At 49.2% G+C, this 18,833-nt stretch overlaps 1 protein-coding gene across 3 annotated transcripts in view; it reads left to right on the forward strand.

Annotated features, from left to right (window-relative positions):
- Positions 1 to 18,833, forward strand: part of ece1 (endothelin converting enzyme 1) — a 294,825-nt gene that overhangs the window by 129,068 nt on the left and 146,924 nt on the right. For all 3 annotated transcript variants that reach the window (XR_011587618.1, XM_070860115.1, XM_070860114.1), the window contains one exon: positions 14,513 to 14,651. Coding sequence is in view for 2 of the 3 variants with exons in the window: in XM_070860115.1 (XP_070716216.1) it covers positions 14,513 to 14,651 (139 nt within the window). In the remaining variant the exon portion in view is untranslated. The remainder of the gene's footprint in view (positions 1 to 14,512; positions 14,652 to 18,833) is intronic.

Below are 18,833 nucleotides of genomic sequence, written 5' to 3' on the forward strand. Positions count from 1 at the left end.
GACATCCCAGCTCAGCCCATCTCTTTTGATCCCTCCTTCCCTTCGTCCACTCATAAGCCGACCCAAGCATGGTCCGATTTTAAACAAAGACCTTCTGTCAATGTTTCAAGTTAATAACATGATTTAATAAGACCTTGAGGTTTTTCTGCAAGCTGTGGGTTTTGTTTCAATATGTGTTAGTGTTGTAACATTTCGCAGTCTAGAGTCTGAGATGTCATGGCTATTCCTCCATGAATTGTTTGTTAGCTTATACTGTCCCTATACAATTCCCACGTTCTCAACTTCAATGTCTCTATACAATTTTAAACATTCACACATGCACCCCTAATTTCCTGTTTGATGCCCTCCCCAACATCACTACTACTGTTTGGAGGTCTGTACACAACTCCCACTAACGTTTTTTGCCCTTTGGTGTTCTGCAGCTCTACCCATATACATTCCACATCATCCAAGCTAATGTCTTTCCTAACTATTGCATTAATCTCCTCTTTAACCAGCAATGCTACCCCACCTCCTTTTCCTTTTATTCTATCCTTCCTGAATGTTGAATACCCCTGGATGTTGAGTTCCCAGCCCTGATCATCCTGGAGCCACGTCTCCGTAATCCCAATCACATCATATTTGTTAACATCTGTTTGCATAGTTAATTCATCCACCTTATTGCGGATACTCCTTGCATTAAGACACAAAGCCTTCAGGCTTGTTTTTTTTAACACCCTTTGTCCTTTTAGAATTTTGCTGTACAGTGGCCCTTTTTGTTCTTTGCCTTGGGTTTCTCTGCCCTCCACTTTTCCTCATCTCCTTTCTGTCTTTTGCTTTTGCCTCCTTTTTGTCTCCCTCTGTCTCCCTGCATTGGTTCCCATCCCCCTGCCATATTAGTTTAACTCCTCCCCAACAGCACTAGCAAACACTCCCCCTAGGACATTGGTTCCGGTCCTGCCCAGGTGCAGACCGTCTGGTTTGTACTGGTCCCACCTCCCCCAGAACCGGTTCCAATGTCCCAGAATTTGAATCCCTCCCTGCTGCACCACTGCTCAAGCCACGTATTCATCTGCGTTATCCTGCGATTCCTACTCTGACTAGCACGTGGCACTGGTAGCAATCCCGAGATTACTACTTTTGAGGTCCTACGTTTTAATTTAGCTCCTAGCTCCTTAAATTCGTTTCGTAGGACCTCATCCCTTTTTTTATCTATGTCGTTGGTACCAATGTGCACCACGACAACTGGCTGTTCTCCCTCCCATTTCAGAATGTCCTGCACCCACTCCGAGACATCCTTGATCCTTGCACCAGGGAGGCAACATACCATCCTGGAGTCTCGGTTGCGGCCGCAGAAACGCCCATCTATTCCCCTCACCATCGAATCCCCTATCACTATCGCGCTCCCACTCTTTTTCCTGCCCTCCTGTGCAGCAGAGCCAGCCACGGTGCGATGAACTTGGCTGCTGCTGCCCTCCCCTGATGAGTCATCAACAGCACTCAAAGCGGTGTATCTGTTTTGCAGGGGGATGACCACAGGAGACCCCTGCACTACCTTTCTTGCACTGCTCTTCCTGCTGGTCTTCCATTCCCTATCTGGCTGTGGACCCTTCTCCTGCGGTAAGACCAACTCACTACACGTGATACTCACGTCATTCTCAGCATCGTGGATGCTCCACAGTGAATCCACCCTCAGCTCCAATTCCGCAATGCGGACCATCAGGAGCTCGAGGCGGATACACTTCCCACACACGTAGTCCCCAGGGACACCGGAAGTGTCCCCGAGTTCCCACATGGTACAACTGTAGCAACACCTCCCTGCCCCTGTACTCAAATCCACTCGCTATGAAGGCCAACATGCCATTTGCATTCTTAACCGCCTGCTGTACCTGCATGCCAACCTTCAATGACTGATGTACCATGACACCCAGGTCTCGTTGCACCTCCCCTTTTCCTAATCTGTCACCAAGAGCTATCCAATTAATCCCACTTTCCTGGTCTTTCTCCGTAGCCCTGCAAATTTCTTCTTTTGAATATATATCCAATTCCCTTTCCTTAGTTGCAATTGAACCTGCTGCCACCACCCTTTCAGACACTGCATTCCGGATCATTACAACTCGCTGCGTATAAAGAAATTGTCGTCGTCTCCTCGTATCTTTTGCCCATTGTCTTAAATCTGTGTCCTCCAGTTACCGACGCCCCTGCCTGTTGTTTATGTATAACATAAGTATATTCCCTGTACACTCAATGTACAGTTACATAAGACTACTGGATGTACCTTCACACTGTATGCTTGTACCACCAGAGGGTGCAACTGGTGGAGACTTAGGGGTCACCTGTACACGACAGGTAACCAGGTAAAAAAGGGAGCTCACCTTATTGTACCCTCACTCAGGAGCTGCAATAAATGGACTAAGGTCATCACAGTTCAAGTACAATACCTTGCCTTGTGGAGTCATTACTAGAGTGCTTACAGACTCAACACTGCCACTGGAAGCAGTTCCTCCCTACCTACTCTAACAAAACCCCTCATTATTTTGAATACCTCTATTAGATCTCCTCTTAACTTTGTCTGCTCTGCGGAGAACAATCCCAGCTTAAGTTATTAAAAATGTGGAGCTGTGGATATAGCAAGTGACCAACACATTGCAGGCTTCACCTTTGACGACCTGAAATCCCTCATCCCTGTTGTCAATCGAGTAGATCTCCTCTCTGCCCTCTCCAAGGTGTTGACATCCTAAAGTGTGGTGCTGAGTATTGGACACAACGGGGTGACTTTTAACCCCCAAACACGGGTGCGTTGAGGTCTGATGAGATGTTAACCCTCTGCATCACCCTCTGATAAGTCTAACTGACCCGACCGCGTACTCCCAGTACCTGAGCTGGCGCGTGCGAGTGTAGGAAGCAGTGACGCGGTGTTGCCAGCAGTGTCCCCCTCTTCCTCGCCCTCATCGGGCACGCCGCCAATGTCTGCACTCGGCTCAAGGGTCTCGGTCTGACTCTGGCTCACACTCGGGGTGTCATCTGCAATCATAAATGGCAAAGGAGTTCCGTCAGGGTGAGGTAGGGCATTGCATCATGCAGCCTGCAACTTGCTCACAATCATAAGCAATTGTCTGGTTGGTGCTTGGACTTTGAGGGAGAGATGGCATTAAAGGAAGGCCTTCACTTACCGATGCTGCCCCCAGCGGGATCCACACAACCGGTGGCCACAGGGAAGGCAACATGTGGGCCCACTAGCCGCTGCACCCTCTCCTCGATGGCACTGAGCTGCTGGATATCGGCTCCGCCCCCACCAGTCCTCTGTTGCTCCAAACGGTGGTGGGAGACCTTGGCCTGCAAAGCAAAGAAGGCTTGCTGAGCAGCAGTGTCATGCGGCCTTGGCAATGAGTGCACAAGTGTGGGTCCATTACACGCAGGAGTAACTCTGACATGAAAGGGAGCCTCCATTGGGAGTATGCACACATAGATATACAGGCCTCACCAATCACATGATGCTTCAGTGACTATGGAGTGGAGGTGGGAGATAAGAGAAGGTGAAGGCGAGGCTCGCAAACGGAAGGTGAGGAGCTGGGAGACTCACTTTCATCAGGCGAATGATGTCATTCAGCATTTTGCAGCATTGGGTGGCGGTGCGGCCATGAATGGGGGTCCCGGCACCTCCACAGCGATCTCTCTCCAGGCATTCACAAACACAGCGCGAGTCGGTCTGCCTGTGCCCGGATACAGGACGCACCTCCTTCCCTCCACAACTCTGACCAGGGCCTCGAGTTCCACATCCGAGAAACGGCTGGCCCTCCTTGAGCCTCCTGCATTAGCCATTCTGTCAGAAGCACCAGAGACAAACTCAATGCTCGGGGCCTAGCTGCAAAACCTGCCCTTTAACCAGTCGCCTCGTCATCAGCAAATGGGCATCAGCTGAATTTCTCAGCCCAATCGGCCATCCCCCCGCTCCCAGCCCCCTCACACACAGCCCACTCCTCCCCCTCCTCCGCAGACAGCCCACTCCCCCCCCCCCCACACGGCACACTCCCCCACCCCCACACCACACACAGCCTACTCCCCCCACCCCCCCCACACCACACACAGCCCACTCCCCCCCCCCCCCCCCCACACGGCACACTCCCCCCCCCACACACCACACACAGCCTACTCCCCCCACCCCCCCCACACCACACACAGCCCACTCCCACCCCCCCCCCACACCACACACAGCCCACCCACTCACCCCCACACCACACACAGCCCACCCACTCACCCCCACACCACACACAGCCCACTCCCCCCCCCCCACGGCACACTCCCCCACCCCCACACCACACACAGCCCACTCCCCCCCCCCCACGGCACACTCCCCCACCCCCACACCACACACAGCCCACTCCCCCCCCCCCCACACGGCACACTCCCCCACCCCCACACCACACACAGCCCACTCCCCCCCCCCCCCCCACACGGCACACTCCCCCACCCCCACACCACACACAGCCCACTCCCCCCCCCCCCCCACGGCACACTCCCCCACCCCCACACCACACACAGCCCACTCCCCCCCCCCACACGGCACACTCCCCCACCCCCACACCACACACAGCCCACTCCCCCCCCCCCACACCGCACACAGCCCACCCACTCACCCCCACACCACACACAGCCCACTCCACCCCCTCCCCCACACTGCACGCAGCCCACCCCCCCCCCCACACTGCACACAGCTCACTCCCCCACCCTCCGCCCCCCCCCCCCCCAACAACATGGCTCCGCTCTGTTTTTTACCCCAAAGTGCTGAATTTCGCTCTAATGGCCGCCCCATCCATTGCGGGCGGTAATGCACGCCATGAAGCGGTAGGCGTGCCCTGTTTCGGGCGGAGGGCAATTTCTGGCCCTCTGTCTGTACAGATTGCGACCCATCCCCACGTTGAAGTCATTGCTCCTAAATGGGTCCATTTTCTGTTCTGTATCTGGCCCCGATACCATGGGTGTGTATCGGGTATTGGCTGCTTGGTTCCAGATCCATTGCTATGCATGCTCGTTATTTATTCTGTAAAATTCCACTCGGTATTTGTTCTGTTACTCACTTTTGACCTACAAATGACTTCAATTCATTTCACTTTTCTATTGTTCCCTGACGCCCTCGGTACAGTATTTGGAATACTTGAAAGCTTGGGTTTCTGGGTAATGACCCTAAATGGTGTTGGTTTGTGGTATAATTGCTACACACGCCAAGCTACTTCACTACTCAGGCCGGAAAACTTCTCATTGCTGCTTCTCATTGTCCCTGCTGACTTCAGTCTTAACCACAAAATACACTGACCTTCAGGTCACGCAGTAGATTTAAAGTAATTGGTCGAAGGATTAGAAGCTAATTGAGGAATATATTTTTCACCCAGAGGGTGGTGGGCATCTGGAACTCACTGCCTGAAAGGGTGGTAGAGGCAGAAACCCTCACCACATTTAAAAAGTACTTGGATGTGCACTTGAAGTGCTGTAACCTACAGAGCTACGGACCTAGAGCTGGAAAGTGGGATTAGGCTGGATAGCTCTTTGTTGGCCGGCGCGGACACGATGGGCTGAATGGCCGCCTTCTGTGCCATAAATTTCTATGATGTGCACTACTGGCAAAGTAAAACCAGAGAAGACCTTAACCGTATGCCATAGATGTGCCGTGGTAAGGTTACAGGAAATTTAGGCCCTATCTCCTGGATATTTGATTATACAAGTGCACAGTAGGCAATATTTGCTGGTTGGCCCATGGGCTAACTTTCAGATTGAATAGTACACGATGTGTTTTCTGCTTTTACACTGAGTATAAATATAAAGGCATTTGTCCACGGAGCCCCAACACAGCAGGCAGGAAACATGCACACATTTTCGTCTGGAAGTGCACTGTTTGCCATATTGTGCAAGGACAAAAAAAGGGTTTCTACCCACACCTGAAACAGACGTTGGCCTCCTTACATAGGCCCCTTATATGCATAACAGCTGCTTTCCAACATTGGTTTGGCCTGAGGCAGGCAGCGCTATCGATGGCTACACTCGGGGAAACCACGTCCTGTTAGTATGTAGGTACAGCAAGTAATCAGGAAGGCAAATGGAATGTTGGCCTTTATTGCAAGGGGGATAGAGTATAAAAGCAGATAAGTCCTGCTACAACTGTACAGGGTATTGGTGAGACCACACCTGCAGTACTACGTACAATTTTGGTCTCCGTATCTAAGGAAGGATATACTTGCATTGGAGGCTGTTCAGAAAAGGTTCACTAGGTTGATTCCGGGGATGAGGGGGTTGACTTATGAGGAAAGGTTGAGTAGGTTGAGCCTCTACTCATTGGAGTTCAGAAGAATGAGAGGTGATCTTATCGAAACGTATAAGATAATGAGGGGGCTCGACAAGGTGGATGCAGAGAGGATATTTCCATTCATAGGGGAAACTAAAACTAGGGGACATAGTCTCAGAATAAGGGGCCGCCCATTTAAAACTGAGGTGAGGAGAAATTTCTTCTGAGGGTTGAAAATCTGTGGAATTCTCTGCCCCAGAGAGCTGTGGAGGCTGGGTCATTGAATATATTTAGGGTGGAGAGGGACAGATTTTTAAGTGATAAGGGAATAAAGTGTTACGGGGAGCGGGCAGGGAAGTGGAGCTGAGTCCATGATCAGGTCAGCCATGATCTTATTGGATGGCGGAGCAGGCTCGAGGGGCCAAATAGCCTACTCCTGCTCCTATGTTCTTATGTTCTGAGCCCTAGGCTTTGCCTGCTGGGCCCGACCAAGAAGGGAAGCAACTTACCTGAATATGGAGCCAGACACAGCAGGAGGGCTCCTCCCGACCCCACATTAAAGGCACTGATCGCCGCCACTGCCCCCAAACCCCCCCTCCCCACGATCCCCGGGCCTAATCGCTGGCCTTGATCCCTGACCCCTAGACCCACTTACCTGAGGACTCGATCGTGCACTGCTTATTGGCAGTGGGCTGTCATCGCTTCGCTGGCTCCATTAAAATGAGGCCCAGTATCAGGGGGGAGCCTCCGGCCTCACCATTCAGCCACAGGGATTGTACCTTTTCCCAATTCCCAGCACCACCTGCCCAAAAATGGGCATGCTCGAATTTCTGGGCCTCAAGTGTGTTTTATCTTGAGTCAAAAGCAAACAATCTAGCATTTACTGCTGTTTGCAATTGTTTCATTAATCAAGGAATTCAAATTGCCAGGCAAAATTGAATGTCCATTTCTGGCTGAAATATGTAAACTATGGAGAGTCATGGAGGAGTGGAGGGATAACTGAGGTAGCAGAATGAGAGAACCAGCGTCAGTGCTACCCACCTCAATTCCACAAATTCCAACCAATCCTGACAGGAGTGTTGGCAAAACCTGGAAACTCTGCTGCTCATATTCTGGAGGCTTCTTCCCTGGCCAATATTTATCCCTCAACCAATGCCAAAAAACAGCTGATCTAGTGATTGATCTCACTGCTGTTTGTGGGACCTTGCTTGTTGGCACATTTGCTGTCACATTTCCTACATTACAACAGCGACTGTACTTCATTGGCTATAAAGCACTTTGGGACATCAGGAGGTCATGAAAGGTGCTAGGGGTACAGTAGCATAGTGGTTATGGTACTGGACCAGTAACCAAGAGACCTGTACTAATAATCCAGAGACAAGAGTTCAAATCCCACCACGGCATTGAGAACGGAGTATTTAAGATGAGTTATCTTTTGCCCCGTGTGCAAATTGTGAACATCCAGGTTCATCACCGCAGTCAGTCAAACAAGATCACCACAAATAACGTATCGATCCAAACACATTCTCAGAAACCGCAGCTCAGCGGGGGGATTTATAAATATACGAGCTAGAAGGAAGTACGGAAACAACCGGAAAGGAACGGAGTGAACACTGAAGGAACAGAACTGAAGGAACCAACGACCACGAACCTACAATCCACAATTGCAGCTATGACCTGGATGGATGATTGTATCTCTTCAGTCGATTCTCTCAGAAGTCTAGTTCTGTAGTTTTTAGTTAGTTTTTGCTTAATAAAACTGACAACTGGGTTAAGCCTACTTTTTGTGCTGCGTGTTGTGCTTTCCTATAATTCCCAAGGTCTACGAATCAGGGTGTAGAGTGTAAAAACAAACACCCTGCACCTCCGGTGGTCGTGAAAGGCGCTATATAAATGCAAGTCTTTTTTAAAGTGTCAGCCTGGATTTTGCGCTCCAGTTTCCAGAGTGGGACTTGAACCTACAACCTTCTGACTCCGAGGCCAAGGCACCAGGAGAACTTTCCTGCTCTATTTCAAATAGTGCCATAGAATCTGTGGGCATTTACAAGTATGCCCAGTTCTACATTTTCCTTGGAAGGATGATGGGACAGAATGTTCATATTTGGAGCAAAGTATTGGATGCAGTGCAGAGCTGAATAAGGAAGGAATGAATTTGAGCTGCAGGTCAGGTGGAGGCTAAGATCTTGGTGTGTGTAGACAGGTGCCATGGGTGGCTACAGTTTGTTTCTGTTAAGAGATTTTACTGAGTTCAGCCAAGTTTAGGCATTTTCTTGCGTTACGGTACATTACAGCTCTTGTACAGTTTCTGTCAGCATGAGGCTCTGTGAGGGGGAACAGAGAAGTATTTTAGAAACATCCTTGCTGTTGGAATGTAAGGAAGTGTGCAAATGACCCAGAGCAGGAAATCTTAGCAATTGTGGTACTGGCTACATTGGGGCCAATGCCCTGTCCAGTGTGGCGACAGCAGGATCCAAACTAATGTCTACGCGAGAATGTACAACACAATTTAGGTGTCACACTTTGTCACAAGCAAAGAAGAAAGCCAGTCATTTTGTGCTGGTTTCTTCTGAACTGACGGCAATTACCCTCTAGATGACCTCGGAAAAGGAACAGTAATTACACCTCATGACCTCAACACAGAGCTGGATAAAACAGAGAGGAAATAGAGAGCCACATATCCAAGTGTTATGATGACTCAAAGGAATTTTATGCTCCCATGTAGATGGGAGCATAAAATTCCGAAGAGATATTAATTAAGTGAATGGGCAAAACTAGGGCAAATGGATTTCAATGCAGGCAATTATGTCTAAAAAGGATGGGACAGAAATTCCGAGGAGGGCTTCCCACGGGCAAATCAATAAAGAATAGAAATAAAATGCGCACCTACCTGAAGCTGCTGCGCCCGCTGGAACTCCCGATCCACGGGCCTCCTCTCCCTGCGACGCGCAGCACTTGCACGTGGGATGTCCGCAGGAGTCACGTGGGCCCGGACACCCAATCACAGTAAGTATTTTCTCATTCATAGTAATAGGAGTTTCGTAACAATGAATGAGAATAACCCCAAAACTCACCAAAAATACATAAAGCATTTTAAAAAAACACCTCACGCAATAAACTAATTAAATTAAAAATGTTGCACGTTTTTTTTTAAAGAAAAAAAAATTGCCAGTTTTTAAAACAAGTTAGGTTTAGGGTTTAAAATAACATTATCTGAATGGGCAGGGTTTTAACATAAATGTGTTTTTAAAATTTTTATTTTAATCATGTTTTTTTCTATGTTTTTAAACTCTTACGCCTGTATCAGTAGGCTATATGCCTGCTTTTTCAGGCGCAAGAGTTTCGAAGACATTTGCTGGGCAAGATATTCGTAAAAAGCCCAAACTTCCATGTACAAATGTCCTCGCTCCCGAGATGCGGAGGATCTGTCGAGCTGCAGCTTGACAGATCGGAAAAGCCGGTTTTCAGCGCATGCGCATTGCACGCCGAAAACCGGCTTTTCCGATGCCTTCCCGGGTCCGTAGAAACTTCGTACGGGCCGGGGACGTCGGAAATTCTGCCCCGATAATTCAGAGTACTTTCTAAATAATGAAAAGCTAGAAGCTGTGGAGGTCCAAAGAGACTTTGGGGCCTGTGTACATAGAACGTTAAAATATCATGGACAGGTACAGAAAATAATCAAAAAGGCAAATGGACTGCTGGCCTTTATATCTGGAGGACTAGAATACAAAGAGGTGAAAGTTATGCTACATCTCTACAAAGCCCTAGTTAGATCACACCTTAAGTATTGTGTTGGGCACCACACCTTAGGGAGGATATATTGGCCTTGGAGGGAGTGCAGCGTAGGTTTACCAGAATGATACCTGGACTCCAAGGGTTAAGTTACGAGGAGAGATTACACAAATTAGAATTGTATTCCTTGGAATTTAGAAGGTAAAGTGGTGATTTGATCAAAGTTTTCGAGATATTAAAGGGAACTGATAGAGTAAATAGAGAGAAATTATTTCCACTGGTTGGCGAGTCTAGGACGAGGGGGCTGGCCTAAAAATTAGAGCTAGGCCTTCCAGGTTTGAAGTTGGGAAACACTTCTACATGCAAAGGGTGGTAGAAGTTTGGAATCCTTTTCCGCCAACGGCAATTGATGTTCGGTCAATTGTTAATTTTAAATCTGAGATTGATAGATTTTTGTTAAGCAAAGGTCGTAAGGAATATGGGGCAAAGGCAGGTATATGGAGTTAGGTCACAGATCAGCCATGGTCTCACTGAATGGCGGAACAGGTTTGAGGGGCCATATGGCCTACTCCTGTTCCTAGCAATGGCGGGGAAATTCCGGGATGCTGCTTCCTGCTCCCCAGCCTTACTTGGGCAAAAGTGCGGGGAGCTGGGGGCAGCTCGGAAGGATTATTCAGCCAATGTGCGACACGTGCCATAATGCATCTGCCTTTGGAGAACAGGGTATCCTCCTACCTGCCGTGAGCAATGCCACGGGAGAACTGCTGGGACCGAGAGACTCGTGTACAATACACGGCACATTTTAAATACGTCCACAGCACACAAAAAAAAACGTTGCCACTCTTTTCTGATTGGCTCAGATTTCCCAGGGATGAATCGAGCTTGTGTTACCGTCGCTGTCACCGCGTGTATCTCCAGCTTGTCCCATGTCATCTGACTCACTGTGAGAAATCTACTGAACTGTGTAGGGCCCTTCCCCTCCTCCTCATCGATCTGTATCGATCATGTCTGGCACCATAATCCAAGAGAGGATATGAACTTTACTGTATTCAGAACTGGTTTGTAACAGGACTGCCCCCGCCCTCCTCACCCGATGGGTGGCCACATCTTGCCCTGCATTTGCCCAGTAGTTGCGCTTCTCTCCAGCCTATGGGCACAACAGTGGGTGGCATGCGACCAATTGCTGGTGTGGAATTCTTATTGAAACATTCAATCTAGACTAAGTCAATGTTTACAACATTTTTAAGTTTACCCTGGCGCTATTTTGAGTTCACACAGATAAATCTGCTAAGATGAGTGCAGATAAGGAAGCCTGCATCTTATTCATCTGGCCACAAGACCCGACACTCCCTTCGTTGCAGCATCTAGTTTGTTTTCTTAAATGAGTTTTTGCCTCTACATGCTGTAGCTTACAGAGAACTTCCTGACATCTGTGCTCGTAAAGTGCTTGGGAATAGAAAGTTAAAGAAAGAAAGACTTGCATTTATATAGCGTCTTTCACGACCGCCGGACGACTCAAAGCACTTTTGGAGTGTAGTCACTGTTGTAACGTGGGAAACGCGGCAACCAATTGGCGCACAGCAAGCTCCCAAAAGCAGCAATGTGAAATTGGCCAGGACACCGGGGATAACTCCCCTGCTCTTTAAAATAGTGCCATGGGATCTTTTACATCCAGCTGAGAGAGCAGACGGGGCCTCGGTTTAACGTCTCATCCGAAAGACGGCCCCTCTGACAGTGCAGCACTCCCTAGACAGTCAACTTAGATTTATGTGCTTATGTCTCTAGAGTAGGTTATGTTGATAGGGTGAGATGAAGAGGGATGGGAGGAGGCTTGTGTGGGGCATCAACACCGGCTTGGGCCAAATGGTCTGTTTTCTGTGCTGTACCTGCTATGTAGTCTTTTATTAGTTTGAGCCTCTTTACCCTTGTCCCATGCTCACCATTTTATTTGAAGCAAATTTAGTGTCTCGTATACTCCTGAGGTCACCTCTGTCTCCTCATTTCAAGGCCGAGAAACGCAGGTTTTTCAGGTCGTCTTCATGAACTCCGACCCCTGGTGCTGGGGTCAGCCTCGGGCTATCTCTCTGCACTGCCCCCAGGAGCTGAATGTCTCTGTATATCTCAATGACCAGATCTGGACACCGTGCACTTGATGTGGTCTGACGGTTGCACCATACGTGCGGTCCTTTGGACACTCGTGCACTAGTCTCTTGGCAAGCCGCATTGTTTCCCTGTCAGTTCATACACCCTCTTGATATCCGGCACCTTCTGGCAGCCTCACTTCCTGCGTCTCACCTGTGGTTTTAATGAAGCGATCCCTGAGCTGTCCTGGAGCAACAATGGGGCGAAACAACAGGCCTCTGCAAATTAGGCTTTGGCGGTGGAGAGGGGGTTACTGCAGGGTTGCTGCTGCTGATTGCTGTCCAATGGCTCCTATTGTCAAGTGTGACTGGGGCATTGGGGAGAGTTCCGGGTCAGACTAGGTGGCAGTGTCCTCCGTCATCGAGTAGCCCAGCCAGGCTTACGGCGCAGGCTCAGGTTGGAGGAACAGACTGGATTTTCCACTTTGATGTTTTGGGGGCGATAATGGCGGCGGGCCGGTAAAGTTTGCGCCCGGGGACAGTTTGTGCCTCAGTCAGTAACATTGGGCAGCTGGGCCCTGAGCCAGGGGGTGCAGCGCTAAGGGAGGCGTTGTACACCTCTCTCAGGGCGCTAGCATGGGAAACGCCCGAGCTAAAGAGCCGGGCCGGGAGTGCTCCCAGAGACGCCTGGGGAGAAAAGAAACACAGAAACATTCCCAAAACATTGCCCACGCCACCACAACACAAATCACAGAAATAATTAAAAGAAAAAGCAATCACACTTACCTTAGGAGTCCATTGCTCACCTCTTCGCCGACATGGTGGTTGGCTCACCCTGATTTCTCAGGTTATTATGTATAGAAGAACTCCGCAAGGCTGAGTATACTGTGAGCTAAACTGTGTGTTACCTTCGTCTTTATTACAACTCCAGAGTGCCTAAACAACATGGCAGCCAACCTTTTATACTGACCCTGCACGTAACACAGGCGGTCAGTGCGGGGCACGTTGTGGGGCGGACGGGTCGGGCAAGAGTTCAAACTCGTGCCGGTCTCGAGACCAGGGGCGTTGCACACCGGGCACAGCTCTTCCGGGCGGTGCTGCTCCGCGCCGTCGTAAAACTGGACCCGAGGATCACCGCGGGGCGCGGGAGGCTGACCGCCCGCCCAGAACACCTCACCGCCGCCATTGCCGCCACTCCGGGGCGAGAAACGGAGCGCAGAAGACCGGAAAATCTAACCCGTTTAACGTCTGCCTGAGTAATGTACCAGGGGGCCGTGATACAGGAACCCAACATAAACCTCTGCCTGCAGGAGAGGAGAGATAATGAGGCAAAACATCTTGGGGTGGAAATTCTTATTCTCGTCTTCAAATCCCTCCATTGCCTCACCCTCCCTATCCCTGTAACCTCCTCCAGACCTGCAACCCTCCCGAGAACTCTGCGCTCCTCAAATTCTGGCCTCTTGCATATCCCTGACTTCCCTCGCCCACTGTTGGTGGCCATACCTTCAGCCGTCTGGGCCCTAAACACGTGATTTGCTGCCGCAGTGAGTGCAGGCTTGTCCTCAGCTACATCCCAATGACCCAACCCTGATCATATTGCAACAATAACAACTTTTATTTATATAGCGCCTTTAACGGAGTAAAACGTCCCAAGGCGCTTCACAGCAGTGTTATAAGACTAAACAGATACATTTGACACCAAGCCACATAAGAAGAAATTACGGCAGGTGACTAAAAGCTGGGTCAAAGAGGTAGGTTTTAAGGAACGTCTTAAAGGAGGAAAGACAGGTAGAGAGGTGGAGAGGTTTCGACAGGGAGTTCCAGGCAGCTGAAGGCACGGCCACCAATGGTTGAGCGATTATAATCAGGGATGCTCAAGAGGGCAGAATTGGAGGAGCGCAGACATCTCGAGGAGGTTGGGAGGCTGAAAGAGATTACAGAGATGGGGAGGGGCGAGGCCATGGGGGATTTGTAAACAAGGATGAAAGTTTTGAAATCGAGGTGTTGCTTAACCGGGAGCCAATGTAGGTCAGAAAGCACAGGGGTGATGGGTGAGCGGGACTTGGGTGTGAGTTAGGACACCAGCAACCGAGTTTTGGATGACTTCAAGATTACGTAGGGTAGAATGTAGGAGGCCAGCCAGGGGGTGCGTTGGAATAGTCAAGTTTAGAGGTAACAAAGGCATGGATGAGGGCTTCAGCAGCGGATGAGCTGAGGCAAGGGCGGAGGCGTGCGATGTTACGGAGGTGGATATAGGCAGTTTTAGCTATGCTGTGTATATGTGGCCTGAAGCTCATTTCAGGTTGATCATAATACACCTCAATACAACTCCAGTGAGACCAGCAGCAGGTGCCTGGCCTGTCCTGTCCATAGTCCTCCTTGTGTCTTTTTAAAGTATACTTTTTGAGGCGACTGCTAATTCCACCGCTTGCATTTCTTTTTGCAGATGAACTTCAGGAGAGCCAAAGGTATGAAGGGCTGCTGGACTGACAGGACCCACCTTGAGAAACGCCTCCTGGTTCTCATCATCTTCCTTGTGCTGCTGCTGCTCTCCAGCATCATTGTGTTGATCTTTAAATACAAAAGTAAGTACTTCACAGTGTGGAATGAGATACTTGCAGTAAAGAGGGTCTACCCCAGAGAGCTGTGGAGGCTGGGTCATTGAATATATTTACGGTGGAGATAGACAGATTATTGCACGATAAGGGGGTCGAGAGTTATGGGGAGCGGGCGGGGAAGTGGAGCTGAGTCCGTGATCAGATCGGCCATGATCTTATTGAATGGCGGAGCAGGCTCGAGGGGCCGGATGGCCAACTCCTGCTCCTATTTCTTACATTCTTGTGTGAAGCCTGGTCATCGGAACAGGAGGAGGCCATTCAGCCCCTTGAGCCTGCTCCACCATTCAGTTAGATCATGGCTGATCTGTACGTGAACTCCATTTACCCGTCTTGGCTCCGTAACACCCATACCTAACAAAAATCTGTCAATCTCTGTTTTGAAATTTTCGATTGTCCCTTCCACCTGCCAGCCACAACACCTTTGTGCGAGGTGGGGGGGGGGAGTGTACCAGATTTCCACAACCCTTCCTGACATCCCCCCCCCCCTTAACAACCTAGCTCTAGTTTTAAGGTTATGCCCCCATGTTCTCAACTCTTCCACCAGAGGAAATAGTCTCTCTCCATCTAACTATCAGCAACAACCTGTATTTATATAGCGCCTTTAACATAGCGAAATGTCCCAAGGTGCTTCACAGGAGTGTTATGAGACAAAAAATATTGCCACCGAGCCACAGAAGAAGAAATTAACACAGGTGACCAAAAGCTTGGTCTAAGAGGTAGGTTTTAAGGAGTGTCTTAAAGGAGGAAAGAGAGGCGGAGAGGTTTAGGCAGGGAGCTTGGGGCCCAGGCAACTGAAGGCACAGCCACCAATAGTTGAGCGATTAAAGTCAGGGATGCTCAAGAGGGCAGGATTAGAGGAGCGCAGATATGTCAGGTGGGCGGGGGGGAGGGAGGGAAGAGAGAGAGGCTGTGGGCCTGGAGGAGATTAGAGATAGGGAGGGGCAAGGCCATGGAGGAATTTGAAAACAAGGATGAGAATTTTGAAATTGAGCTGTTGCTTAAACGGGAGCCAATGTAGTTCAAATCCTTTAATCATCTTAAATACCTCAATTAATACACACCTCAGTCTTCTACACTCAAGGGAATACAAGCCTAGCCTATGAAACCTCATAATTAACCCTTTTAACCCCGGTATCATTCTGGTGAATCTGCACTGCACCCCCTCCAAAACCAATACATCATTCCTGAAGTGTGTTGCCCAGAGTGGATTGCAGTGCTTCAGCTTGCACCTAATCTTTATATAACTCACACAACTTCTATCCCTTAGTATTCCATCCTCTTAAGATGAAGGCGAACATTCCATTTGCCTTTTTAAGTATTTAAAAGGTGGTGGGCAAGAAGGCTAAGAGGAAAAAGAAAAAACAAGTCGATCAAGACCTCAAATCTACAAACTACTTTTAACCCTCTTTTACATTGACCCAAGACTTGTCCAGGTGGTGCTGATGTCCAGTCTGTGGGGCTCGATCTGAGCGTTAACTTCTCTTGATTTGTGGGTCATGTGGGTTATTGTCAGCTATCCCAGGATCCAAACTGATCAACACGGAACGGGGATGGGATTCTGGAGAGAGAAGGTTCAAGACCCTTGGATATTCAGGGAATCATTGGATATGGGGACAGTGCAGGAAAGTGTTGAGGCAGATCAGCCATGATCTCATTGAATGGCGGAGCAGGCTCGAGGGGCCGAATGGCCAACTCCTGCTCCTAATTCTTATGTTCTTCTGTAAGACCAGCGTCGGGAATTTCCTCGGGGGAGTCTCCCGATCGACCGCCATGGCATCAGAGGAGGATTGGCGGGAACAGGGTTTGCGTTAATCTTCCGCCATAGTATAGCGGTCAATCAGGAGCATGCTCGAGGAAACACTCGGCACAAAGACCAGCTAATGGGCCCCTCAAAACGGTAGGAATGATTGTCTTGAACCTGCCACCGGTGCTTAAGGCCATGTTCTGCAGTGTGCATTACACATTGGGATTGAATGGACTCTCTCCAGTGGTGTGACTTCTGATCAGTGAGTCACTGCGAATCGCACACCAAACTATTCAACTCAAAGTTATTCAAAAGCACCAGCTCGCAAGCTCCTTAAGTGCTGAGGGTAGCAATAATTAGATTCTGTGATTATTGCTTTGTATAAAGGATGAGGCTATTAAAAGAATGAAGCTTTGAAGCTCTCTGTGGCTCTGCGGGGTACTGAATGTCCCAGCCGCACAGTATATTGTCACCGATGGCAGACCACAACTATAAAGAGGGCAGACGTGATCTACTTTTAGTTGGTCCCAAGAGCGATTTGGCAACAACAACAACTTGTATTTATATAGCGCCTTTAACATAGTAAAACGTCCCAAGGCGCTTCATGGGTGTGTTATAAGACAAAGTATTTGACACCGAGCCACATAAGCAGAAATTACGACAGATGACCAAAAGCTTGGTCAAAGAGGTGGGTTTTAAGGAGCATCTTAAAGGAGGAAAGAGAGGTGGAGAGATTTAGGGAGGAAGTTCCAGAGCTTGCGTGTTCCTAATGAAAGGATTAGGTAAGGAGTACTTCTGCGTGTTTTCCCAAGGGCCACCTTGGAATTCCTCTGGACAACTGCCTCTACGTGTGGCAGATGTCGACGTTCCGGGCTGTGTGGCAGGATACCCAGTCCTATTCCAGCTTTGGTACACCTCTCTTGTCACGGGCCCGTGGGTGACAAAGGTCGGCTGTAACTGCGCTTCGAACATCAGAAATAGGAGCAGGAGTCGGCCACCTGGCCCCTCGAGCCTGCTCCGGCCGCCATTCAATAAGATCATGGCAGACCTGATCATGGACTCAGCTCCACTTCCCCGCCTGCTCCCCATAACTGTTGGCTCCCTTATCGTTCAAAAACCTGTCTGTCTCCACCTTAAATATGACCCAGCCTCCACAACTCTCTGGGATAGAGAATTCCAAAGATTCACTATGAAAGAAGAAATTCCACCCATTTCCGTTTTAAATGGGTGGCCCCTTCTTCTGAAACTAAGCCCCCTAGATTGAGCTTCTACACATCTTGCACTCTTTTACTATCGCGTAACTGGATTACTTGCTTTCAGTGTGTAGACTTGTTTCTCTCCTGTGCATCAGTCGCCTACACCCACCTCTGCAAATCTGCTCCGTGAGTGGCTCAGCCTTACAGACCAGAATGATCCCAGGTCTGTGCGGAGTTCATTGTTCTGAGGTTTTGGGTGGACTAAAATTGATCTCCATGCTCCTGATTTATGGAGTTGGAAGTTGAAAGAAAGACTTGCATTTATATAGCGCCTTTCATGACCACCAGACGTCACAAAGTGCTTTACAGCCAATGAAGTACTTTTGGAGTGTAATCACTGTTGTAATGCGGAAAACCGGCAGCCAACTTGCACACAGCAAGCTCCCACAAACAGCAATGTGATAATGATCAGATCATCTGTTTTTGTTATGTTGATTGAGGGATAAATATTGGCCCCAGGACACCGGGGATAACTTCCCTGCTCTTCTTCAAAATAGTGCCATGGGATCTTTTACGTCCACCTGAGAGAGCAGACGGGGCCTCGGTTTAACATCTCATCTGAAAGAATTCTCACTCCCAGTCAAGGTCAGATGAGTGCCCCGCCCATCCCGTTGCGATCTGTGGTTCAGGGACACGTGGCAACCTCTATTACTGTACCCAAGTGGTCATTGCATTCAAACATGTAGGTGCAGCAAGCAGTTAGGAAGGCAAATGGTATGTTGGCCTTCATTGCAAGAGGATTTGAGTACAGGAGCAAGGATGTCTTACTACAGTTATATAGGGCCTTGGTGAGACCGCACCTGGAGTAGTGTGTGCGGTTTTGGTCTCCTTACCTAAGAAAGGATATACTTGCCATCGAGGCAGCAAAGGTTCACCAGACTGATTCCTGGGATGGCGGGACTGTCGTATGAGGAGAGATTGGGTCGACTAGGGTTATATTCAATGGAATTTAGAAGAATGAGAATTGAAACGTATAAAATTCTGATTGGGTTGGATAGACTGGATGCGGGGAGAATGTTTCCCTGGGCTGGGAAGTCTAGAACAAGGGGTCACAGTCTCAGGATATGGGCTAGGAAATTTAGGACTGAGATGAGGAGAAATTGTTTCACTTGGAGGGTGGTGAACCTGTGAATTCTCTACCACAGAAGG

This window comes from Pristiophorus japonicus, chromosome 18 (assembly GCF_044704955.1).
Source record: "Pristiophorus japonicus isolate sPriJap1 chromosome 18, sPriJap1.hap1, whole genome shotgun sequence".
NCBI classification, from domain to species: domain Eukaryota; kingdom Metazoa; phylum Chordata; class Chondrichthyes; family Pristiophoridae; genus Pristiophorus; species Pristiophorus japonicus.